This window comes from Stenella coeruleoalba (genome assembly GCF_951394435.1).
Source record: "Stenella coeruleoalba genome assembly, chromosome: 13".
NCBI lineage: Eukaryota > Metazoa > Chordata > Mammalia > Artiodactyla > Delphinidae > Stenella > Stenella coeruleoalba.
In genome coordinates, this window is record NC_137159.1 from 9,583,344 (window position 1) to 9,609,197 (window position 25,854).

The window sequence follows — 25,854 nt, forward strand, 5'->3', positions numbered from 1 at the left end:
CTTTCCTGAGTTGGCAAGACAAACTGGTACTCAAGCCAGCCAATCGGAGAAATGCTCACCTGTGGGGGCGGGGACTCGACGAGAGCCAATAGGACGTGAAGAAGGTGGTACCATGGGCCAATGGCTTGGACGACGGGGCGGGCTTTCGATGAAGGGAAGGCAGTGGGAAAGATGGCGGCGGCCCTGGAACCCTCTGGGTGGTGGCAGCTGTGGCGGCGGCGTTTGTCGGCTCGAGATGGGTCCAGGATGTTGCTCCTTCTTCTTTTGTTGGGGTCTGGGCAGGGGCCACGGCAAGTCAGGGCGGGTCAAACGTTCGAGTACTTGAAACGGGAGCACTCGCTGTCGAAGCCCTACCAGGGTGAGGCGCCGGGGGCGAGGTGGTCGTGCTTGGGGAGAGCTTCCGGACCTGAGCTTGTCCGTAGAGGCGGGGGCAGTGAAAGGCTTCATGGCCCCGACGATGCTGCCGGCTGTGGGTGGGGGCACCGGGGGCTCTCGTTGTGTTTGGGAGCCACGGGTAAGAAGGGCAGGGGCCCGTTTACCCTCACCCCGACCCCGGAGTTAGCCCTGGGAGTTTCCAGCAGGTCGAAGCCGCACTCTCGGATGCCGCTAGCGCCGGGCCTGGAGGAAGGGGAGCTTAGAGTTGAACAGGAGGAATGTGGGAAGGGGAGAGCACTGCGACCGATGGGAGTGATTGAGGACCACTAGCAATGAGCCGGGCTCCGGATGGAGCTGTGGATGTGCTAGAAATAAAGAAGGCGGCAGAGGTAGGGTAGAACTTGGCCGGACTGAGAAGATAAAATTCTGTTGTCAGTTAAGACACGTGTTCTTCTCCAGTCCAGGAGCCCTATTGATGAAAGAGGCTGGTTAGCTTTGCTCTGTTTAGTGTTCGTAGACCGCTAGGCACAGCTTATCAACCAGAAAATTTACACGGTTAGCTACAAAGAAGACCAAATCAGTGTAGATGGCTTAATCAACACAAGTCTGTTCCCCACTGGAAGATATGGGGACAGCAAACAAACAAAAACACAGAGTGCAAGAGTGTATACACTGCTGCTAAGGGTGATTATTTACTTAGCAGATGCATGCAGTGCCTTCTCGTTGCTAATACTGTGGGTTATACAGACACAAAGTTCTCACTCTCAAGGGCCTGATAGTCTGAAGTAAGGAGAAAAATAGCTTCACTCTTGGGTTGTTCAAAGAAAGAATGTGATTAAGCCCCAGAGCCCCAAAGGGTCAAGCTCTTTTGGTATAACTGGGGAAATTTTTTATTTCATGGTGCTAAAATTTACTCACATACAAAATGGGGAAGAATGGATCTGAGCTGTGGCTACTGTGGCATGGATAAAGTGACAGCTCTGATGTGCTCTGGGGTCTTCACCTGAGAAAGTCTTTGTGAAAGGAAACTGTAAAGATGGTAAAGAGTTGAAATGTTATGAGTGACAGAGGTGGGAGATCGAGTGACATGAAAGGAAAAAACGGTGATGACTCCAGCTTTCGGAGGGTCCATGGTGGCTTTCCGAACGTGTTGGTGTTGAAGAGAATGAACTGATCTACTTCCTCTCCGTAGGTGTAGGCACAAGCAGTTCCTCCCTGTGGAATCTGATGGGCAATGCCATGGTGATGACCCAGTATATCCGCCTTACCCCAGATATGCAAAGTAAACAGGGTGCCCTGTGGAACCGGGTGGTAAGAATCTTTCTCCCTCCTGTGTGGCTGACCCAGAAAGTACTAAAAAGTTCACCAGTGGCATACTGACTTAATTTCACTGTCTATCCCAGTATTCTGTCTTCTGTGGGTATCAAGGATTTTCATTTCAGAGATTGTCATGACCTTCATAATGAAATCAGATATTTAGGGAGATGCTCTGTTGCCCTAAGTATAGCAGATAATCAATTTTGATTCTATTTTCTGAAAATAGAAAAAGAGCAGTCTTTAATTCCTGATTGACCTGAGTGTTATTTTGCAGGTTAACTCATGTTTAATTACTTTGCTTTATGAAATAGAAGACTGCTCTTTTAAATTTATCTCAAGCTTCATCCCAGTAACACCCGCCCCCTTGTTATTTCCCTTTGAGTCCAATTTTACATTGTATTTGCGTGTAAAAGCCACTTTGAGCCCTTGGTCATTTTATTTGTCCTTCTTCTCTGGGCCTTTTCTAGCTACATTGTCTTCCTTGAGGTATGGCGGCGAGAAGTGAATGCAGTATTCCTGGTGTGGCTGCACTGTGATTTTGTACAAGTGTAAGATGATGCTTTCTTTTCGGTTTCCAGGGCTCTTTCTCAATCTTTTATGACCACTTTTAGGAATGACCTTGGCATCCTTTAACACTTTCTCGTGGGTTCGTAGAAGCTAAGAACTTACTTGTACATGGTTTTTATCGTTAGTTGTAGACAAGTGAATCTCAGAAAAGGAAATGATTTATTTCCCCTGTTCATTTTGTGTGGCAGAGAATTCTAAAGGAGCAGTGGGATGAGAAGTTTCTACGTGGAGCTGTTTGCACAAGCTGGCCCCTTATCCCAGATTGCAGTGCTGAACTCAGTCTTGGACAGAATGCAGGGCAGTGTGTTCTGGTAGAAGAGGTGAAGGGCTGGCAGTTGAAAGACTTGGGTTCTCAATCTAGCTGTATCACAGACCCACTGTGAGCCCTGGCCAGTATTTATCCTCTCTCAGTTTGCAGTTTCTCCAACTGTTAAATGAGCTTATAATATCTGTTCTACTTGCCCACCAGGATTATTGTGAGAATAAAATAAGGCAATAGACATGAAAAAGCTTTGGAAAGTTAAAATGGTTATAGAAATGTGCTGTTGTTTGTTACACCTCTGTTACAAGGTTCACTGATACAGGTCTATGGATTATAAATGATCGTGTCCAAGACTTTGCTGCTGTCTTGCTAGCTGTCTCTACGTAACCCTTTTATGTAGCAGTGATTCTAGTGTAGGATCTAGTTATCTTGCTCTTTTTCAGATCCTCTGATACCTGTATTTTTTGTTATTTGACTCTCAGAATGAGCTTTGGCATTGTTTCTGAGTTATTTGAATAGGATGGATTTGTTTGAGCAGTTCTCAAATTTGGCTGTCCATTGGAGTTGGTGGCTGGGTCCCATCCCCAGAGATTCTGAAATAATTGGAATGGGCTGCAGCTTAGACACTGGGATTTTTAAAAGCTCCCTAGGTGAGTCTAATATGCAGCAAAGTTTGAGACCCACTGTTAGACATAGCCCTGAGCAAAACCGCATAGCATTGCGCTCCACAAGGCCAAGGATGAATGGCAGACACCTCTGGGCTCAGTGTGAACTTCTCTGGCCCTGCCCTCTTCCCAGGGGCATCATACCTACCCACTGGCTATGGGGCAGCTTCCTGCCACTGAATTTCACTCTTGCTATGAAATCTAAATGAAAAAGCAGAAAGATGAGAACCCCGAATGACAACACAGGGATTGGGCTCATCAGAGGAGGGAGAGCTATTGGAGATTTCAGGGTTGTTTGGTGAACTCAGGAGTATCCATACCCCTTTTATTTTTGACTATGTGCTCCTAATACTAACACTTTTGGAAGATTTCCCAGAAATTACAAATGAAAACTGAAAATAATCTAGCAATATGTTGCTCAAGAGCCAGAACAATCTTTTTTTTTTTTTTTTTTTTTTTTGGCCACGAGGCTTGTGGGATCTTAGTTCCCTGACCAGGGATTGAACCCGGGCCCTCGGCGGCAAAAGTGCAGAGTCCTAACCACTGGACCGCCAGGGAATTCCCCAGAACAATCTGTTTGGAGGGCCGTTGGCTGAACCACACTGGTCTATCACTCTTCCTTCCCTTCTTTCTTCACGGTGAACTTTAACTAGGAGCCTCTGTAAATCAAATGTCCACTCTGGTTTGAAAGTTGGTTGAAAGTGGTTGAAAGTGTTCAGCTATTTAGAACACTTAACCATCCACTTACCTCCTTCTCCATTTTTCCAAGGTTTTGATACACAATTCAAAAGAAGAAAAACAAGAGTCTGTTTGGTAACCACCTCCTTAAATGTTTTTCCACCAGAGGCTGTCCCTGTGCTGGGGATGGTGGTGTTCTCCTTTGGTGCATTTGTGCTCCTTGGCCGTGGGCCTGAGGTTGGTGGGGGCATAGCTTACCCCTTCTCAAGGGAACTCTGGGGTGCCCCTCAGCTTGGCATAGGGCCAAGTCTAGCCAATTAGAGTTGTTTATAGCATCTGCTAGTTATTCCTGGAGACCTTTGCAGAATGACTTAGCTTATCTTTTTCTTTTGTAATGAATGGGGCTTTGACCCTTCTTGAAATCCAAGCTTTTTAGAGTCTTTCTGTCAGAGGGGTGATCTTAAGTTGCAGATGAGTGTTAATTAATCAGCCACTGCTGCTCTGTAGGCTGAGATCCTTTGCTGGGTGGATGTAGGATCACAGTGCTCTAACACAAAGTTCTCTTGTCTTTTCCAACTGCGGAGTGCTATCCTGTTTCTGTTGGGAGATGGTGAAGATAATGGGGAGGTTTATTCACTTTTCATATTAAATATATACAGTTGAATGGCTCAATCTGTTTAATTTTACCACACGAACACTTAGCAAGTCTTAGATCTCCGTTTTACCCCTTAGCCTCATGTCACCTGCGTTTGTGTTTTCCGAGTCTGTAGACTGTGGATGAGGGCCTGAGGGCTTCGTGTTTCATGTTCCTCACTGATTCTAGGGTCTTTTTCACTTTAGCCATGTTTCCTGAGAGACTGGGAGTTGCAGGTGCACTTCAAAATCCACGGACAAGGGAAGAAGAACCTGCACGGGGACGGCTTGGCGATCTGGTACACAAAGGATCGGATGCAGCCAGGTACTGGGACCCTGGGTTGCTCTTGTGGGGTGTGTGACAGGCCTGCTTTTTTGTGTGCCCTCTTTTTGAGAAGGGCGCATCTCCACAGTGCCAGCGGTTTTCCCTCTCCCTTGATGTCTGTAGATAAAGACTGGCCTGTCTAGTCTCTAGAATGGGGTCTGAGTCCTAAAAGCAGCTGAACTTGACTCATCCCGGGTGATTTCTTGCTAATTGGTAACTTCCACTTTCCCTTTGAAACCTCCCGGCCCGTTGGCCGGAGGAAAGCACTGCCTGTCCCGAACACTGACATTGGGCATGCTGGTTTCTTCTGGGCATGCGTAGTGACCGATCTCAGAACTCCTGAGTCAGGAGAAAGGAGAAGAGTTATCTATTTTTCCTTGTTGTGTGGGAGCCATTGCTCCAAGTTGTGGCAAAACTCAGCCTGATTTGACCTGATCTCTTCTGCAACAAGAAGTGGAAACTTGGGAATTCAGTTCTCTTAGGGGTGTAGTCGTCACCAAGTGTTTGTGAAGCAGAATTCTTTAGGGGCGCCTTAGCAACCAGTTTGGATCAGGGAGCAACTGGGGTGCTAAACAGGGTGGTGCTGGCCTTTTCTCTTTCCCCGCCTTTAATGACAGACAACTGCAGGTGCTTACTGGGTGCTTGTTACAGGCCGTGCCCTTCACTGGGTGCTTTTACAGCTGTTTCCTCATCTTAAGGAGAGGCTGGGGAGTCTTTTGAATTTCATTTTTTCCTCTATCATAGTGATGTATTATTCCTTTATCAACTCTTGGCTTTATTTCACTGTTCATCATCTGTTCTCTCTCTCTAGGGCCTGTGTTTGGAAACATGGACAAATTTGTGGGGCTGGGAGTATTTGTAGACACGTATCCCAATGAGGAGAAGCAGCAAGAGGTAATGGCAAGTGTCAGAGCTTAGGTCAGCTGCCCTGACGTCACAGCCCTTTGCCTTAGGAATGTTGTTCAAGAGGAAACAGAGGGGAAAGAAAGTGAGGGGTTCGGTTCTATTTTCTTCACCTGCTGAACTTCAAGAGTTAATGTCTCTGTCAGGGTGTTTCTAGATAGAGCTGTTTATGGTGCACAGTCTTGGGAATGGCTCTCGCGAATGGGGCTTTTTCTTTAGTGTTAACAGTGTGCTCTCTTGTGCACGTTGGGAGCCCCTAGGCTTGAGCATGCATGGCTGGTTGGTGCACCTAGGCCAGCACAGAGCAAGCTGAATTTATGTACCCCCACTCCCCTGACGTACTGTATCACTGCTGAGCTCTCTTCTGCAGCTGCTCCCCCTTGCCAGCATCCTCTTCTTCTTCCTCTTCTCAGAGGACTGCACAGCAAGTCTCCTCTCCTCTAGGAAAGGCTGTAGAAAGAAATTGGTGAAATCTCAGCATTTTGTTGAAATCCAGTATCTGGCTGTTGGCAGAAGCTTCTTGTTGTTAGCTGACCCTGAGTGTTCTTAAGTACTGTCTTACACTAGCAACAGGTCTGCGCTCGCTCTCTGCCTAACGGCCCTAAGAGCAAATGGTGGGAAGATGATTAGGACACGTTGTTGCTGGGTATCCTGTTGCTAAATAATATTTAGAAAGGAGGGCAGGATTAGGAATGGAGGCAGAACTTACTGTACTTTTTTCCCCAAAAGTTCCTTATGAAAAATTTCAAACTTATAAAAAAATTGGATGAACAGATCATTGTATATACAACACCCAGATTCAACAGTTTTTCACATTCCCCACAGAGTTCTGCTTAGAGGAAGTGGAAAGTGAGACCTGAGTTAGGAGAGGAACCTTTGTTGTGGGTCAGTTATAGACTTGCTTCTCCATGTTGCTTCTGGGCTCTTCTTCCGTCCATCAGACCTCAAGCACTTTCAAGGTGCCAGGCCCTGGGAATTAGCGAGACCAGCACAGTCCTTGCACTTAGTAGCAGGGGTGCTGATGTAGTAGTGGGGGTGCTCCAAGGGGGGGCTATAGGAAGACGCAGCAGGAGCATCTAACCTGGGGTGGGACGGTGGTGGTGGGGACAGTGGTTGGGAAAGACTTCTTCCAGGAAGTGACATTGATGTTGAAATCTGCAGACTTAGGAACCAGTGCAGAGGGAAAAGCCATGTGTTAAGGTGATAAAGTTAGAGAAGGGAAGGTGGATGTGAGGGGGAAAAGGGGGGTCAGGGAGAGATGAGGGTAGAAAGAAAAACAGGGCCCTCGGTCTCGCCATGTTCCAGGGCTGCCATTCACATTGCATTCTTTGCTGCTAACACTCTTCCCTCTTGAGCAAGTTAACTGGCCCGTGAGATTGAGCAGCGTCTCCTTGGGGAGTTGGTGACTTGGCTGTTTAGACCTGCAGCAGAGCAACCTGAATGTAGGTGACTCGTCCTCACCGTGCACATTGTGGGGCAGGTTCTGAAGGGTGGTGTGTCTGTTGGGGAGTCTGGGTTTCTAAGTATTTAAGGGGGTAAGTGCATTAAAGGATTTTAATGAGGGGAATGTCATGAGAAGGTTTGCAGTCCCGCTGAAGAAATAGTGGTGGTAGTTAGAAATACATCTGAATAAGAGGTGTGGGCTTCAGGGCTTGACTAGAGTTTTTTTTTTTTTTTTTTTTTTTTTGCGGTACGTGGGCCTCTCACTGCTGTGGCCTCTCCCATTGCGGAGCACAGGCTCCGGATGTGCAGGCTCAGCAGCCATGGCTCACGGGCCCAGCCGCTCTGTGGCACGTGGGATCCTCCCGGACCGGGGCACGAACCCGCGTCCCCTGCATCGGCAGGCGGACTCCCAACCACTGCGCCACCGGGGAAGCCCTTGACTAGAGTTTTAAACGTGGCTCCCTGTTTCTCCCAGAAATAAATCGTTCTAACTCTTTTAGCTTCCATTTCTCCATCAGGTAGAAGTAATTCTGGTTGAGAGGGCAGATCTGATGGGCCTTATTTTGTAAGGAGAGTAGATGTTAATCAAAAAAAATTAGTTTCAGATGGTAAAAATCGGGACTTCTTTTCTGCCTTACTCCCAGCTGCACTTGGAATTACCTGGAGAGCATTTAAAACGATTGATGTCCAGGCCCCGAGGTCAGAGAGCCTGATGCTGTCCTGATTGCCCAGGTGCAATCTGGGCAACCTTACTTTTTCAAAGATCTCCAGGTGAGAGTCCCATACATAACCAGGTTGAAGAACCCCTGGATCAACGTCAGGTCATTGTTTCCTTATTATTTATTAAACAAATTTATTAAAACTAAATTAAAAAAACGAATAAAAGCAGTTTCTGTTTTTCAGTGGCTGTTACGTGCCAGGTACTTTGCAGTTATTATTTTGATTCTCATCAAATCTCCTTATAGTCAATATTATTTTTCCCATTTTACCAATGCATAAACAGAAGACTGGAGAAGTGTCTTGTCTAAGGTGACAGCCAGTATAAGGTGGAGCCAGATTTTGAACACTGGTCCACCTGATTCCACAGGCTGCACTTGTAATTATGGTGCTCTGCCACCTCCCATCCGTTTTTTCCTTATGCCAGGATGATTTCCTTGAGAACGGAGATATTCATTCTCAGAGTGATCTCCTCTGCAATTTCAGTTCTCAGAGCTTATGCTCAGTGCAGAGAGTGGGGAAGGTGTACTCCTCTCTACATCCCAATGACCTGGTACTGTCTTAGAGGGTGAAGTCAAATGTGTTTTGTTAGCGGCATGGTTTTCTTTGACATCATACTTGAAGGCGCCAGGCATCGTTTTGAGTGCTTTTACATGTCTTACCTATTTACCCTAACAACCTCTTGGGGTAGATATTATTATTATCCCTACATTATGGGTAAGAAGCTGAAGTACAGAAAGGTTAAAAAAAACTCGTCAGTGACACCCAGGTAGTGGGTTTGACTCCAGAGACTACAATCTCTTTATTTTGCTCTATTATTTTGAGCTCATAAGGAGAGGGTGACAAATATAGTACCTTTTGAAAATTTGGAAACGTCGTGTGTTGAAGATGTGCTGGACGAGGAGGACAAGGAGCAGGCAGGAGGGGCTGTGGAACAATTCAGCAGGTCACTCAAGGCAGTGGCAAAATTGTCTCTCTGGTTTCTTGTTTCCTTGTCACCAGAGTGCCCTTGACATCGTTTCTCAGTTCACTGTCTACCACATTTGTTTATGAGGAAATATTGGGAAAATACTGGCAACATTAATGCATCTGAGAAGGGGGTGAGGGAGTTTAGGATTTAAGTTGTGTTTAGCCTTGGCTCCCTGAAATCTGGACACGTTGTTCAAAATCACATAACCTCAGTTCCCCCATGAGCAATATAAGAATTGTTGTTTAGGTAAGTCAAGAGCTTTAGTATTTGAAGAACAGGGTACCACCTGTGCCACAGTGAGATTGTCAGACCATAAATGGCTGTTAAAATGATAGTTGAAGAAATAGAAAATTTGGATAGATTGAATTGGTAATTAAAAAGTGACTCACAACGAAAAGCTCAGGCCCAGATGACCTCACTGGTAAATTCTACCAAACATAAGGTAGAATTAATACCAATTCTCAAACCCATATGAAAAGTCAAAGGAGCGGATGCTAACCAATTCATTCTTTGAGGCCAGTATTATCCTGATACCAAAGCCGGATAAAGACATCACAAGAAATGGAAAGTACAGACCAATATCTCTTGTGAGTATAGATGTAAAAGTCATCAACAAAATACTAGTAAACCAAATCTAGCAACATATAAAAAGGGGTATACACCATGTATAAATACACTATATTCTAGGAATTCACAATTGGTTTAATATCTGAGCGTTAATATGATAGACCATATTAATAGAATAAAGGACAGAAACATATAATCATATAGATGTAGAAAAAAGTATTTGACAAAATTAAATACCTTTTTATGATAATAAAAATACTCAACAAATTAGTAATAGAAGGGAGCTTAACCTGATAAAGGGCATTTATGAAAACCCTATGGCTGACATCATACTTAATTGTGAAAGACTGAATCCTTTCCCCCTAAGATCAGGAATAAGGCAAGACTGTCTGCTCTTGCCTCTTCTATTCAACATTGTACGGGAGGTTCTAGTCAGGGCAGCTAGTCCAGATTGTGAAGGAAGAAGTAACGATTTCTCTTTGTAGATGATGTGATCTTATCTATAGAAAATCCTAATGAATTCACAAAAAGCTATTAGAACTAATGAATTCAGCAAGGTTACAGGATATAAGATCAACATACGAAAATCTATTGTGTGTTATATTCTTGCATTGAACAATCAGAAAATGAAAGTAAGAAAACAATTCCATTAACTATCGTCAAAAAAAATAAAGTACTTAGAAATAAATTTAACTGAAAAACTTATACTCTGAAAACTATAAAGTATTATTGAAAGAAACTGAAAAAGAGCTAAGTCAATGGAAAGACATCCCATGTCATGGATTGGAAAATTTTGTATCATTAAGATGGTGATACACTCCCCACATTGATCTGCAGATTTGAGGGAACCCCTATCTTTCAAATGCCTAGCTGGCTTCTTTGCAGAAATTGACAAGCTGATTCTACAATCAGTATTGAAATTCAAGAGAACCAGAATAGCCTCCTCTTGATTAAAGAGGAGCAAAGTTCGAGGACTCACACTTCCTGTAATTAAAACTTACTATAAAGCTACAGTAATAAAGACAGTGTGGTACTGGCATAAGGGTAGACATATAGGTCAATGGAATAGAATTGAAAATCCACACATAAATCCTCACAATTATGAACAAATGATTTTTGATAAAGGTGCCAAGTCAATTCAATAAGGAAAGAATCATCTCTTCACCAGATGGTGCCGAGACAACTGGATATCCATAGGCAGCATAATGAAGTGTTTCCCTACCTCACACCATACACAAATGTTAACCCAAAGTGGATCAAAAACTAAACGTGAATCACCAAAATTAAAAAGTTTTATACTTTGAAGGACACTATCAAGAAAGTGAAAAGACAACCCATGGAATAGGAGAAAATAAATGTGAATTGTATATCTGATAAGGGACTTGTAACAGTTCCTTATATATTCTAGGTACAACTCAGTAATTAAAAAGATGGCCCAAGTGAAAAATGGCCAAAGGATCTGAATAGATACTTCCCAAAGAAGAGATATAAATGGCCAACGAACACATGAAAAGAGGCTCAACGTCATTAGCTATTAGGGGCATACAAATCAAAACCACAGTGCGAAAAAAAAGACCACAATGAGATGCCAACTTTATATCCACTTGTCTGGCTAAAATAAAAAAAACAGATGATAACAAGTTTGGTAAAAATGTGGAGTAATTGGAACCTTCATACACTGCTGGTGGGGATGGAAAATGGTACAGTTGTTTTGGAAAACTATTCCATAGTTCTTCAAATGGTTAAATGTAGAGTTTATATGATCCAGCAGTTCCACTCCTAGGTATATACACCCAAGAGAAATAAAAACATGTCTACACAAAAAGTTACATGAATGTTCATAGCAGCATTATTCATAATAGCCAAAAATGGATCCAACTCAAATGTCCATCAGCTGATGAATGGATAAACAAACTATATCTATACAATGGGATATCATTCAACATTAAAAGAACATGAAGCATTGATACATGCTTCAATGTGGACGACCTTTGGAAAGATGCTAAGCAAAAGAAGCAAGTCACAAAAGACCACATATTGTATAATCCCATATATAAAAAAACGTTCAGAATAGGCAAATCTATAGAGACAAAGTAGATGAGTGGTTGCCAGGTGCCAAAGTAGATGAGTGGTTGCCAGGGTTGGGGGCTGGGGTGGGGAGAGTGCACAGGGTTTCTTTTGGGGGTGATGAAAGTGTTCTACAGTTCATTGCAGTTATCATAATCTTACCTGTGAACATACTAAAACCCATTGAATTACAGATTTTTTCTTTTAATTAATCTATTTATTTATTTTTGGCTGTGTTGGGTCTTCGTTTCTGTGCAAGGGCTTTCTCTAGTTGCAGCAAGCAGGGGCCACTCTTCATCGCGGTGCGCAGGCCTCTCACTATCGTGGCCTCTCATTGCGGAGCACAGGCTCCAGACGCGCAGGCTCAGTAGTTGTGGCTCACGGGCCCAGCTGCTCCGCGGCATGTGGGATCCTCCCAGACCAGGGCTCGAACCTGTGTCCCCTGCATTAGCAGGCAGATTCTCAACCACTGCACCACCAGGGAAGCCCCCGAATTATAGATTTTAAATAGGTGAATTGTGTGGTATGTGAGTTACATCTTGGCATTGCTAACTTTTTACAGTGTTGATTAAAACACAACCTGATCATCTTTTCTTGGCACCAGGAAGTCATCAGCTCATGGTCATCCATTTCTCAGGAGAACCCAGATGTTGGTGAAAAATTGCAGAGAACTCAGTAGCAGTCTTGGAGTAGGAATGTCTTCTCTCAGTTGAAATCAGAGTATGGTGGCAAGAGGCCTTCCTGGAATGAGAGCCCAGAAGTGCAGCCCTTTGCAGCCTTGGCCCTCATTCATCCCAGTGAGACCTTCAGACCTCACCCCTGGAGGCAGAAACAGCTGGTTGGAAAGTGGTGCGAGCAGCTCACTGCTCTTCTCGGATCAGGCCAGCTTGGAAGTCTAGTTTGAGGGGCTTCCCGTATTTTATTAACGTGATGATTGTTTTTCCTCTTTTGAAACTGAAAGAAAATTAACAATAATACGCCGTTCCAATTGAAAAGCACATTCCCTCAAATCTTTATGTTGATGAGGACACTAATCCCTTTTGGTCTCTATTGTTGGTGGACAGAATTTTTACAGTATTAAAGGAACTCCATAACTTCTTAAATTCTCTTGTTATACTACTTGGATGTGACTTAGGGTTGTTTTTTTTTCCTCAGTCCTTGGTGAAGCAGTGTTTTCTAAGAGACACTCCTTTGGAAACTAGGTCCAGCAAGCTCTCAGATGTGATTAGGCAGTGAGGCTGAGCTTCATTGGTGAGAACTAGATTTCAGGGGAAGTAGAAATGTACGGCTTTCTGGTAGATTCGAATACAATAGGATTTTATATACAATGTCAGGAGATTCATGGGTTCCCCACAGTAGAACTATAGACAAGATCTCCTATTCCATAGAGTTAACAAGAAGTATTCACATACTACCATAATGGTGGTTAGCAGTGAGATTAAGGTGTTGCCTCTTAGGCTGTGTTCTGCATCTTGGCCCTTGTAGTCTGAGTAGGTGGGTTATGAACTTCAGTGTTTGGGGCATACCTGGAGTTTAAGGTTTCCTGATTTTACAGTACTCTATTGAAGTCCCCACATTACTTGGTTTGCGTTTGTTCTAGTTGGGGATCACAACTAAGATAAATGGGACTAAAATCGTTCTGTGAGTTTAAGAGTTCATGATGATTAATGTTCAAGTATGTGAAGCTCTTCCAGGCAGTCAGCTGGCCTGGAGGCTGCACTATTCCGTATCCTCCAGTTGAGGAGCTTTGAGACTTGGAGACAGAGTCACAGCTAGTCTAGTTTAGTAGGAGTTTGGGGGCTTATGGAGCAGGGGCCTTCTCATGCTGCTTAATCTCACTGATGTTACCCATTCTAAGTAGGATGGGTATTGCTCAGTTAGCCAGTCACCTCTATCCAGGTTCCTGCACAGAGGGTTAGTTGGATGAAGAGTACTGTAGGACCAGCGACTTAGAAAGTTTTGAAAGTCTGAAAAGTATCTGTCTGGGAAGTGGCAGTGAGTGTGTTCTTTTGGTGAGCCAAGGGAACGGTCACATGGAGGTGCTGTAGAAGAGGCATTTGTTTTGTTAATTCTTATTTTTATGTAAAAGCTCATTACATAAAAATCAGAAAAGACTAAAAAACAGAACTATACACACCTTTCTAAAAATGAAAACATTGCATCATATTTAACATACTGTTTTTTTTAAACCTTTTTTTAATTTTGAAATTTTTTAGACATAGAAAAATTGAAAGTGTGGTAAATACTAGATTCAGATTAATCATTAAAATTTTTTAATTTTGATATAATTTCAGACTTACAGATAACTTACAGTAATGCAACAAAGAATTCCAGAATGCTCTTCACCCAGATTTCCCAAAATGTTAATGTTTTAGTACATTGGCTTTGTCCTTTTCTTTTACGTGTATATGTGTATGTTTGTCTGTGCCTGTGCTCATGTGTGCGTGTGTGTGTGTGTGTGTGTGTGTGTCTGACCTCATGCATATGTGTATATTTTTTCTGAACTACTTAAGAGTAAATTGCCTTCATCATGTTTACTTAATCCTAAATTCTTCACTTGTCTTCCCTAAACACAGTGATAAAAATCAGGAACTTGACACTGGTAACGAATTATTATCTAATCTATTGACCTTATTCGATTTCACCAGTTGTCCCCACTGTGTCTTTTATAGCAAAATAAAACCCCAGATCCTGTGTTGCATTCAGTTGTCATATCTCTCCTTTCCTTTAATTTGGAGCCATTTTCCAGTATTTCTTGGTGTTTCAGGGTATATTAGAGACCTAGGTTTTTTGTTTGTTTGTTTGCTGGTTTTGGTTGTATCTAAGTATATACCAACCATTGTTCCATACTGATTGATCTTGAGAGCAGTGTGTCATAGTGATTGAGCCAGGGCTCTGAGGCCAGACTACCTGGTTTCAAACGCTTGTTTCACTACTTAATACCTCCGTTATCTTAAACAAGTTTTCTTAACTGTGAAATGCAGATACCAGTACTACCTCTTAGGGTTGTGAGAATTAAATGAACGCATATGTATACATTACTGAGTACAGTGGCTGGCCCAGAGTAAGCTCTCAAAAAACGCTAGCCATTCGTATTCACACCACTAAGTGACGTTCCCAGAGACATTTTACCGACATCTTAGCAGTAGCTGGTGTGGCTCTGTGCTCTCCCTCTCCCCTCCCACCCTCCTTTTTTTCACATCTAGGTTCCAGGGAGCAAACTTGGCCAGCTTCCTCAACTGCACTGGGGTTTAGGTTGGTAAACCTGCTTTAAGAGAATGGCTCCTAGATGCTGGTTCATAGACTCGTATTGGTGGGTTACAGAGTTTCACTGGTTTAAGAATAGGAACAGTGAAATGACTTTTCATAAATGTGAAATGTTTTATTAATTATTTATTATAAAATTATATAGTTCTTTCTTTTTTGGTTTAGAATGTTCTTTTTAAAAATGATGTTTATTACAGATGGTTGTCCTGTCATTCATTATTATATTTTAATATATTTAGTAGGCAAAAAAAAAAAAAAGCAAGAAAAGGCATACCTATTAATCCCAAAAACATGTTTAGAGATTTTAGTGGTCCATGGCAGTCAATGGTCTGGGAATTACTGCTCTAAAAGACATATGTTTGGCTTTGTGTTTATATATGAACACCTGTGAACAATATATCTAAAAATTCATTAATTTAGTCATTGGTTGGATGAACATTTATTGACTCCCTTCTGAACACCAGACACTGTACTAAATGCTTTACATATTTCATCTTCGTAATTAACCCTGTGAGCTGTGTATTATTCTCCCTGCTTACAGTGAGGAAATAGAATCTCAGAGAGATTACACAGGTGTGAGTGGTGTAACTGCATTTAGAACCCAGGTCTCCCTGATTACAGAGGGCCGAGTGTGCTCTTTTTTACACCTAGTGGTTCGCAGCCTGTGTGCTTTGCACCTGTGGAATTTTAGCATAGGATCCATACAACCACAAGTTCATGAGTCTCTTTTCAATCAAGTTGTGCTGAAGGTGCAATACCGTGTGGAGCGCCTTGTAATACAAAAAGTTGAAGACATCTCCCCACCTTTCCAACATCAACCATTTGGACAATAGGTAGGAGTTCCTAATTTTTGATGACTCTTAAATTAGGAATGAAACTACCACCTTTGCCGGAGTCAGGGTGATTCTTCTGCCTTTGGTTCTGGCTATATATAGGCTGCTTTCCAAGGAAAGAAAATGAGCTGCTGTGTCAAATGAGTGGGTACCCAAGGAACCCTTCAAGAACTCCTGACTGGGCATAGAAGTTAAGATGGCATTTAAAGACATCGTTAATGTGAGGTGGAAGGTGGAAGGCCGAGTCAGGAGTTGCTGAAGTAGACAGATTCCAGCTCCAAAGCTGTGGGACTCTGTGTAGGGCAGTATTTCTTAACTTTGGCTGCACATCCCAGTCGTCTGTGGTGCCTCTTAAAAAATACATAGCCCCGTGCCCCATTCTAGACCTACTGAGTGAGGCTCTTTGACTGCGGGACCCACGTGTATGTGCAGTTGAAAAGCTCCCCCAGGTCCTCCTGAGGCCCAGCTTGCCTCTGGCTGATACTGGCTGATTGGCTGCTTCACCAGCCTTGGTAAGGCCCCCTTAGTTAAGGATCACCGTCCTAGGCACACCCTTGAAAGTTACAACTTCAACTTTTTTTTTTTTTTTTTTTTACAACTTCAACTTCTGATCACAGGTGCTGGGGTTGATAAATGAAGCAAGGCTTGGGATCATCAGAGCTCACGAGGGCATTTTCAATCCCTTCTTTCCCTAATTGTTCACTGAAGTTACGGGCTTTCTTGTCAGAAGCCCATCTCTGTAAACTGCTGATAACATACTCATGATTCCCTTGTCCTGAATGATAGTTGTAGAAGAGTAGTTTTCCAGTAGTTTAATCATCCACTGATTCATTTCATACCTTTCTGTAATCCTGTACATATGCCACCAGTGGCACAAGAGAAGAGCCGCTACTCTGAGGCTCACCCCAGACCCTTGCTGTGGCCTGTAAGGGGCTGGTGTGAGCTGGCTCCCTCCTCAGCTCACACCAGCCCCTTCTTCACTAGCTGGGTTGAAGACACCCCTGTCATCTTCTGGTCCTTGAATATGCTAACCTCATGCTTCCTGTGCCCTCAGATTTTTTGGTGGATTCTCTCTAACTACTTGGGTCTCAGCTCAGATGTCTCCTCAGAGAGATGTTTCCTCATCAGTCTCTATTGTGTTACCTATTTTATTTTCATCATAGCATTTATCAGTCTCAAGTGATTTTATTTACTTACTTATTGTTTGTCCCCTCCACTCTAATGTCAGCTCCATGAGAGCAGATGTCTGCCTATCTTGTTTGCCATTGAGCGCCCAGCATCTGGGACTGTGCCTGGCTCGTAACAGGTGCTCACTAAGGATTAGAGGGCAGGAACGCTTTGGGTTCTACACCTTTGCCCACACTTCCTGTAGGGCAGGGCCGAGCTGAGCTTGTGCAGGTATCTGTTACTGCTAGTAGCTTAGAACTGTAGCAGTTTTCTGGAGCAAAGCTAAACATGCTTGAACCTTGTGATTTTTCTAAGTCTGTCCTGCTGCAGCGTTCCCACAGAGCTTTTTCTTGCCCACATGTTGTCGGTTAGAATAACTGTTTGGAAATATATGTCCATAAGGCTCAATTACAGGGTAAATGATCCCTTTGGATTAGAGTTAATTTGATAGCCTCTCAAGTGATGGGATTTTTGTCTTCTGGGAAAGAGCTATATCCTCAGATCCTGGGCAGTAAAGGACATCTTGAATTTGGAAGAATTTAGCCCCATTTATCACTCCTGTCTCTCCCCTTGCTAAAGAAATACTGTAGTCTGGGTACAGACCAACTCATGGCCTGACTTTTGGACTGTCAGAGACATAAGTGAGGCCTGCTTGGAGAGTGTGATGCTGTGTGTTTTATAAAGTTTCGGAGAGTTTCAGGACCCCACGTGGGTTAGAGGGGTCTTCCTAGTGGACCCCTTTGAGAATCTGATGATAGCAGCAGACCCTCTCCTTAGAAAATGTACAAACACCTGTGCGTATAGTTTTGCCTGTAGTTTTGAGGGGTATGAAGACTTGCGAAGTGCCTTCCATGGACCCTAAAATTCTGTTTGGGGATTTAGACTGGTTTGCTCATCCACCACAGCTGGGTCATAGCTCTTCCATGGCTGTTTCTTTCTGACTTGGTCTCCTGTCTTCTGTGCCCTCTCTTGTTTTTATAATAACCTGCTGGACCCTCTCAGGCCCAGAAGAGACGATATTCTCCCGGAGTCCAGGTACTCAGTTCTTGACCCACCATGGCCATCCCGTACTCCCTATGTGTCCATCCAACATTTGCTACTGTTTAGAATCCGTGTGGCTATTGTCTCAGGAGTCACCAGTCTCCGATTTTGACTGCATCTTCACCTTGCATGTTGATTGTTTAGGACAATGAGGGACTCACCAAAGAAGTGGCATGTCTCATGTTTCCTGTCCTTTCATCCCCCTGCCTCTCTGCACTGCCTTAGCACTGGGCTTGTTCTGGAATGGTTAGCTCATTATTTCTAGGGAAGAATTTGCTCCACGAGTCTATTGGAGAGAGAGGACCTCTGAAGTAGGTGGGAAAATGGGTGGCATATGAGGAAACTTTCAGTGGGAGAACCTTGCCCTGAGTATTAGTGGGAGAAGTTATGTGTGGTGAAGCTTAAATGGGCTGGGTGGTCTTTTGACTAAGAATAGTCATCTGTGGCCGGAGAACACCACCTTGCAGCCTGGTTCTGGCACTGCCCTTTCTGAGTCCTGACCCATTTAACATCATATGCTTATAGAATTTTAGAATTTGAAAGGTGCTATCCTGAATGGAAAGATTTCCCTGATTGAACAGGTATTTTCAGAATACCTCTGTGTGCAAAATACTTGCCCTGGGGGGGAAGGGATGGAGCTAAGGTGGACACATGCAGAGAGGCATAATAAATGATTTTTCTCTTCAAGAAGTTTACATGGCCATTACACACACACACACACACACACACGAAGAAAAACAACAGTCTTGTGTAGACTATAAGTGCCAAATGGCGATCTTTGGGAGGATTCCAGTCAGACTCCAGAGTGTCAGAGGGGCCATTCCAGATCCACCCCACATGGGTGCAAGGAGGATTCCTGAAGGCAGGTAGAGAGGTCAGTCACCTCTGGGCCATGTCCCTCGAGTGACCATCTCAGTGTGGGTTCTTGGGGGCTGCTAGTGATGCGACAGAGTGGTTGTCTGGTCTGCTGTGAGGACCTCAGCTTTATGTGCAGAATTCCTGATGCTGTTTGCACAGGTGTTCCTAAGAGTACTTCCTCACCGTTCTCTGCTTTTCCTTCCCTGCTTTCCCAGCGGGTTTTCCCCTACATCTCAGCCATGGTGAACAATGGCTCCCTCAGCTATGATCACGAGCGGGACGGGCGGCCTACAGAGCTGGGGGGCTGTACGGCCATTGTCCGCAATCTCCATTATGACACCTTCCTTGTGATTCGCTATGTCAAGAGGCATTTGACGGTGAGTCCCTGTTCTGGACCTGTTGGCGATATGGGCTGTCTCGCTCCCACTTCCGTGGCCTGGCCCTGATTTATCACTTTTTTATTTTTATTTTTTTGCGGTACGTCGGCCTCTCACTGTTGCGGGCCTAGCCGCTCTGTGGCATGTGGGATCTTCCCGGACCGGGGCACGAACCCGTGTCCCCTGCATCGGCAGGCGGACTCTCAACCACTGCGCCACCAGGGAAGCCCTATCTCTTCTTTTTATTCTAGATAATGATGGACATCGATGGCAAGCATGAGTGGAGGGACTGCATAGAGGTGCCCGGTGTCCGTCTGCCCCGGGGCTACTACTTCGGCACCTCCTCCATCACTGGGGATCTCTCAGGTACTGCCATGTGCGTTCCTTACTTGCCCTAACTGAGATCACATCTCAATAGGCAGCCTGGGTGAGGCTTCTCAGAGGGGAGAGCCAGCCATGCAGAACTCTGGCAAACAAGTGCCCTGTGAGCGCTTATCTTCCTGCATTCTCGTGTTGAGATCCCTTAAAAGCCCAGGCCGGTGGTTATCTAGCACAGTTGTCTTCGGGAGATGTTTGGTGCTAATGGAAAGCAGTGTTTGCCTCTACATCAAGCCAGCTCTTCCAGCCTGTGTTTTGAGTTCTGTGCTTTCCTATTTCTTGTGCCTCTTTTTATAGCCAGGTTCCTGTCCTTTCACCTAATGTGCTTAGTTCCCTTTCTCTTAACAAAGCTTTTCCTTGACTCTGCCCTCCCTCTTCCGACCCCCAGACTCTCCTTTGTGCTCAGACTTTTGAATGTGTTGTGTGTGCAGATGCTTGCGTTTCTAAGACATCCACCTCTGTAGATTTACCCCCATGGTAAATGCTGCACTCAGGCCTGTGTCTCTGCCATGCTATTAGCACAAGTAGTTTTGCAAAAGCTCTTCTGTTTCTTCGCTGTTCTGTGTGCTTGCTGTTGGTCCTCTCTTCAGCTTGTTTGACCAATTGCTCTGAAACCCCTGCCTTCCTTGACTTATGTGGCGTTAGCAGTACCGGGCTTTTCTACTGTTCTCTCTCCTCTGGATTTTCTTCCTACTTGTTTCCGATTAGAAGCTTCTTTTATGTGCTTATTCTCCCCCTTGGCTTTAGCATCAATCATAACGTCTTTTCAGAAGAGGTAAAGAATTAAACTTTTGGTTCTTTTGATATAATGTATTATGAGTGAAGCTAGGATGAAGTAGAACTTTCTTCTGGCAAGAAAGAAAGGCAAATACCCATCTGAAATGGGCAGCATCCACTCAGTTTCAGCCATTGTTGCCAATAGAAAATGTGGGCTCAATGAGGCCATGTCTTCTAGTTTTTCAAGAGAAGCTGGAAATCTGGATTTTTTTAATGAAATCTGATTTTGTAAATCCTGGCAACTATTTTTTTTAAAAAAATCAACCTTATTGAGATATGCTTTCCACATAACAGAAGTATATAGTGTGAAGAGATTTGACAAATATTTACATATTATAACCACCATCCCAGTCAAGATACAGAATGTTTCCATCAGGGAAAAGTTCTCTTGTGCCCCTTTGCAGGATTCCTCCCTTATCTTGCCTCCAGGCAACCATTGATCTGCTTCCTGTCACTTATAAGAGATTAATTTTGGCAGCCAGTTCTAAATACTGTGCAGGTAGGCCAGAACTGTGGGACATCTTACCTTGGCACAGGTAAGGGGAGGCACAGGCTGGAGATCTTTGCTATGGAATCTTGTTATATGACTCAAGTTGAAAGAGGTATCCCTGTCCACAAGTTTCCTGTGAGCTTGCAGGCTTCTGGGACCTGCTCAGTTAACCTCCTGTTGTACTTGTCAGTGGGAAGTTGTTCCCAACTGTTGGAAATGGCCAAAGAGTAATTTTTTGTTTATCCTAAGGAGTCCTTTGTTCTAAGTTCTTGGCAATAATGCCTAGGTTAGTACATCCATGTTCTCCACCTGTAGGATACCCCTAAATACAAATTGCGTCTTTCTATTAAGGTCTTTCTTGTTAACATCTTAACTTGTTTTGCTGTGGATTATTGGAAACTGCTGAGAAAGGACACATCACAGCTGTCCCAGCCTTTGATGCCCCTACATTGTGAGGAGCATCACTGTGGTTCTTTATCCTGTCCCATGGTTTAATCTCAGTCCTGGCAAAGAAAACATTTTTTCTAATTGAAGGTAAATCCAGTTTTTTTACCTGGGGGTCTGCTAAAGATTCTGAGAGTCCAAGCAGCTATAAATGCCATCCTAATAATAGAGATGGCAAGAAATCCGGTCTGCAAAAGCCAACCTAGTAGCAGTGAGCACCCCTAGCACCCATATTTGTGGTCTCTTAGTACAAATACCAATACTAACGGGAACAGGAGCTTCTTGGGGAAATGGCTAATGCCGGGTCTAAGGTAGGAAATACAGGCTGAAAACTTCCTAGAAAAGCAAGGAAGATACCAAAAACTTCTGGGTTCGTGTAAAAGGACTTGGGAGCCAACTTCAGTAGGCTCCCACTGGATAAACTTGGGTTGGGTTGAGCTTCAGTAAGAGATACAACTTCAGTGTATTGAGACGCGTCAAGTATGTTTGACTGTCTGAATTTATAATGTTACTTTAAAAAAGGAGAGAAAAAATTGAGTCCCTAACTTCTTCATCCTTCTCTGGTAATTAATAGTGAGATTCAGGGTCACAGTTACTGCAAAGAATTAGGCACAGTCCAGAAGGGAAGTGTGTTCCAGGCCAATAGCTGTGCCCTGCTCATGGCCCGTTAAACAGCTGCTGTGAGGCCCTCTCCTGTCTTGCTTGTGTGTGTTGTCCATGTTAAAGGGAAGCTGTGGGGCTACTGTGTCTCCTTTCACTAGAAGGTTTTACGTGTGATTGGGGGTTAGTTCTTGTATCGTCTCTAAATTTTATTTTTTATTTATTTATTTTTATAACATTGACTTTCCTTTTTTTATATATTTTATTTATTTATTTATTTATGGCTGCGTCGGGTCTTAGTTGTGGCTCGCGGGATCTTCATTGCAGCATGCAGGATCTTTCGTTGTGGCACGCGGGCTTCTCTCTCTCTAGTTGTGGCGTGCGGGTTTTCTCTCTAGTTGTGCGCGGGCTCCAGGGCATGTGAGCTCTGCAGTTGTGGCACCGCAGCTCCAGAGCACGTGGGCTCTGTAGTTTGCAGCACGCCGGCTCTCTACTTGAGGTGCCGTGGGCTTAGTTGCCCCGAGGCATGCGGGATTGTAGTTCCCCGACCAGGGATCGAACTCGCGTCCCCTGCATTGGAAGGCGGATTCTTTACCACTGGACCACCAGGGAAGTCCCTCTCTAAATTTTAAAATTATATAGGTAATGCATGCTTGTTGATAAAAACTATAAATGCAGGATAATGTAGAATATTCCCTGTTCTTTGTCCTTATTTTTAGATGAGAAACAAGTTTCAGTTATTTTTTTTCAGGTCACTTTGTTAGCTGTGGATTAGAAGCTTGAACCAAGACATTCTGTTCAGGGTGGCTTGAGTAATCCTTGTTCTCTTTTTCTTTAGACAACCATGATGTCATTTCCCTGAAGTTGTTTGAGCTGACGGTGGAGAGAACCCCAGAAGAGGAGAAGCTGCATCGAGATGTGTTCCTGCCCTCGGTGGACAACATGAAACTGCCCGAGAGTGAGCACGGGGGATCCTGGGGAAAGGCCCCATGGCCAGTGAGGAGGCTGAGGGCTGTGGGGGTCTGGGGTGACATGCAGTACAGCTGGGCGGGGCTGCCTGTTTTCGGGGTTCTTCTCCGAAGCACTTGGAGCACTTGCCCCTGCTTTCTCGCTTGTCTCTGTGTTACAGATGAGCAGACTGTGGGCTGTTAGGTTTTAAATTGCGGCATCCGGAAAGGGAGAGTCTGAGCTCTAGCTCCCAGAAATGGGGACTCGATAGCTTGTTGGTTGGCCCTTCCCACCGGGCGGGCTCCCTCATTCTGACTTGCTTCTCTCTTGCTTTCTTAGTGACAGCCCCGCTGCCGCCCCTGAGTGGCCTGGCCCTCTTTCTCATCGTCTTTTTCTCTTTGGTGTTTTCCGTATTTGCCATTGTCATTGGGCTCATACTCTACAACAAATGGCAGGACCAGAGCCGAAAGCGCTTCTACTGAGCCCTCCTGCGATCACGACCTCTGTGACTGTCACCCAGGAGTATGGGAGGAGCAGGCACTGGCCTGAGCACATAGCCAGGCGGGTCTTCTCTCGTCTCCAGCAGCTGGTCAAGGACTCGGTTCTGTCACTGGAGCTTTGAGTGCAGGGACGCTGCGTTCCCATGGTCACCCATGAGGACGTCTAACTCTGGATCAGGAAGCCCACCCCCCTGGGCAATGCTGCTGTGATGTGCCTTTCCCCGCAGTCCTGCCACTTGGGAGCGAAGAGGGATGGAGAGAACATAGGCTGTCATGATGCCAAAACCACCGGAAAGAGTGTCATAGCCCAGGCTGCCTTGTTGTTGGGCTCAGAGGACCCTCGTACTTCATTCTTAAATCTGCAAAGACTAGAAAACTGATAACTCCTCATACCTTCCAGCCATCTGTCCACTGGTTTTTGCTTTTTGTCTAAGCCTCTCTCCACCTGAGGAGCTTTCCTTGGAAATCTGGATGGAAACTTCTTCCCTGCCTTGCCTTCCTCCCCTCCATTCATTGTCCTCTGCAGATGCAACCTGAGCTGGAAAAGACATCTGGTTGCCTCTCTCTTGGGGCCTGGGGCTACACAACAAACTTGAGTTTCACTGACCCTCATTAGGTGGCCGTAGGGAGGGGGCATTCTGCTGGGGCTCACGGCTCTAGCCTTTGTTCTTGCCGGTGATCTTGGTTCTGTTGGTGTGGTCATGACCCTCCCAATTAGGTCCCTTTAGGCCCTCAGCCAGGTTTGGCTGAAAGCTGGTGTGCAGGTCAAGAGAAGCTTGGGAGACGTCACGGATGCAGTGGGGCTAACTGTGAAACTGACTGCTCCACTTTTTGACACCGAAAGCAACACCTGTCACATGATCTGACCACGTGGAGATGTTTCTGGACTCTCTGGAGCCTGCTTAGCTGCATGTCTTGTGTTCATCATAATTTTTGGAAGCCTACTTAGAGTGTTCAAAATGTAAGGAAACTTTGTTCTTATAGCCTGAGCTTGGATACTGCCCAAAGAGGAAACCTGGCTTCTCTTTCTTAATGGATAAGGAATGGTTGTTGTAAATCTGGAAGCAGTAGACCCCCGGCATCTGTGCCTGGAAGAGTTCATTGTCATTTGAGCAGCCGAGCCTGAGTGTCCTCTGTGGGTCAGCCCTGATTCCACTGCCTTACCTGATGAGGGGTCACGTGCTGCTCACCTGTCTGCCCTGTGATTCCATTGCTAACAGGCCGGAGGCTCCCTGGAGGGCTTGGACTCTGAGCTCTCCTAGCTCTGTGCTTCTGTAGCCTGAGGGAAAGTCTTAACATGGCTGATGGAAACCAAACGTGAACTTCTGAGTGGCCTTCCTTTTACGGGTGGGTTTGACTGAGCCGTAAGCCATCCACGCTTGCCCTGCCTTCTGGGTTGGGAAAGCCCTCTGCTCAGCCCTGAAGGAAAGGAGGGTTACCTTGCCTGGCTGTGGGTTTCTGTTGTCCTCAGCTTTCTTGTATCCTTCCCATAGGCGGTAGTGCTCTCGTGCAGGTGGGATGACAGTGGGACCCTCCTGACCTCCCCCCATGGCAGAGCGGCTCCAGAGTGACAGAGGGTCAGCTGGGGCCCCGGGCTTGGCTTTCGGACCAGGTGGAACTGAGAAAACAAATGGCTGTTCTGTGTTTTTGAGTTCCGGGGGAGATTGGCTAGACCCCTGTAGTAGGAGGACACCGGTGGGCTCGTGAGCTGGCCCGGGCAGGGGTGCAGGAGGGGCAGCTCAGCGTGGAGATCGTCACACTTGTGGCTTTTGTGTGATTCTAGCTTATGAGGTCCTTGAGGCTCTGTGAAGAGGGCGGGGAAGACGTGAAATGCAGTCCCCCCACCCGGGCCAGCCTCAGAGCAGTGTGTGGTGCAAGGAAACAATCTGACTAGCGTGGTAGGTTCTGCTCTGGCTCTCCCCTTTTGTTCTAGAAACATGCTTCCCGTCATGAGTGGGGCCGAAGGTCGTTCTGGGCGCTGGAGTCCCAGCTGTGTCCCAGGGGAGGGGGCCACCTGGTCACGTGAGGGGTGAGAGCGGTGGCCTCGGCCAGCTGCTTACCCCGCGTGAGCCACCTTTCCTCACAGGTGCCCTTCCTTGCCTTCTGTTTTCCTGTGACGTCAGGGCCTCTTAGAGTGGAAGAGTCCCTGGAGACTCGAGGAGGTGCGTGAGGGTGACATCGTCCCCATCCTTGTGAGTCTTGTCTGAGAGCCTGGCGTTTTCAGCCTTTCATGGTGTTGTGAACCCCCCCCCCCAAATTACAGGGTGGCTCCATTACAAAAGTTGTTTATTTCAGTGGAAAATTACAACTCTGCCCTTCTTGTTGGAAGTGGTCTGAACAGAATGGTCAGAATATCCCTAGACCCCGGAAACAAGGAACTGGTAGGAAGCCCAAGGGTAGTGCTGTGGATGGGCAGGAGAAAAGCCTGGCAGACACGGGGGGAATTAGTCTGGTGGGGCTGGAAGTTCTGGGAAAATAGCTCACAGGTGATTTATGTGTCCCTGGAGGAGTTTCAGCTTATGGCCTGTTGTAGATTTCAGGTTCTGATGGGAGTGGTGAGGTTGGAAGAGTTGGCCTTGCTGGTGTTTAGTGAATTGATGATATTGGCGTATATTTGAATGGGAGCGCTCAGCCGAAGTTCAGGCTTGACCCAGCTCATGGCCAAATAGTTCTAGAGAGAATAGA

General features: G+C 45.3%; 2 protein-coding genes across 5 annotated transcripts in view; one reads left to right on the forward strand and one right to left on the reverse strand.

Moving 5' to 3' along the window:
* The first annotated feature begins 153 nt into the window (after nt 1–153).
* LMAN2L (lectin, mannose binding 2 like) lies at nt 154–25,461 on the forward strand. Of its 4 annotated transcripts, none has more exons than XM_079940361.1 (8): nt 154–358; nt 1,568–1,686; nt 4,705–4,822; nt 5,634–5,716; nt 18,871–19,032; nt 19,284–19,398; nt 22,560–22,679; nt 23,009–25,461. In XM_079940361.1, the coding sequence occupies exons 1-8, from the start codon at nt 172–174 to the stop codon at nt 23,149–23,151; spliced, it is 1,047 nt and encodes a 348-aa protein (XP_079796487.1). In that variant the 5' UTR covers nt 154–171; the 3' UTR covers nt 23,152–25,461. The 4 variants fall into 4 exon arrangements, with proteins under 4 accessions (XP_079796487.1, XP_079796488.1, XP_079796485.1 ...); XM_079940362.1 differs by having other exon boundaries at nt 171–358; nt 1,568–1,725; XM_079940359.1 differs by lacking the exon at nt 18,871–19,032 and having other exon boundaries at nt 171–358.
* FER1L5 (fer-1 like family member 5) overlaps nt 25,459–25,854 on the reverse strand; it is a 48,537-nt gene continuing 48,141 nt past the window's right edge. Inside the window, exon 53 of the mRNA XM_079941686.1 lies at nt 25,459–25,840. Within this exon, the coding sequence (XP_079797812.1) occupies nt 25,706–25,840 (135 nt within the window). The 3' untranslated portion in view covers nt 25,459–25,705. The remainder of the gene's footprint in view (nt 25,841–25,854) is intronic.

What these genes read in the sequence shown, in the direction of transcription:
- LMAN2L (XM_079940362.1), top strand. Translation starts at nt 172, where the DNA reads ATGGCGGCGGCCCTGGAACCCTCTGGGTGGTGGCAGCTGTGGCGGCGG. An exon ending in GCTGTCGAAGCCCTACCAGG is followed by an intron (nt 359 to 1,567) that starts GTGAGGCGCCGG and finishes TCCTCTCCGTAG; the next exon opens with GTGTAGGCACAAGCAGTTCC. An exon ending in AAAGGATCGGATGCAGCCAG is followed by an intron (nt 4,823 to 5,633) that starts GTACTGGGACCC and finishes CTCTCTCTCTAG; the next exon opens with GGCCTGTGTTTGGAAACATG.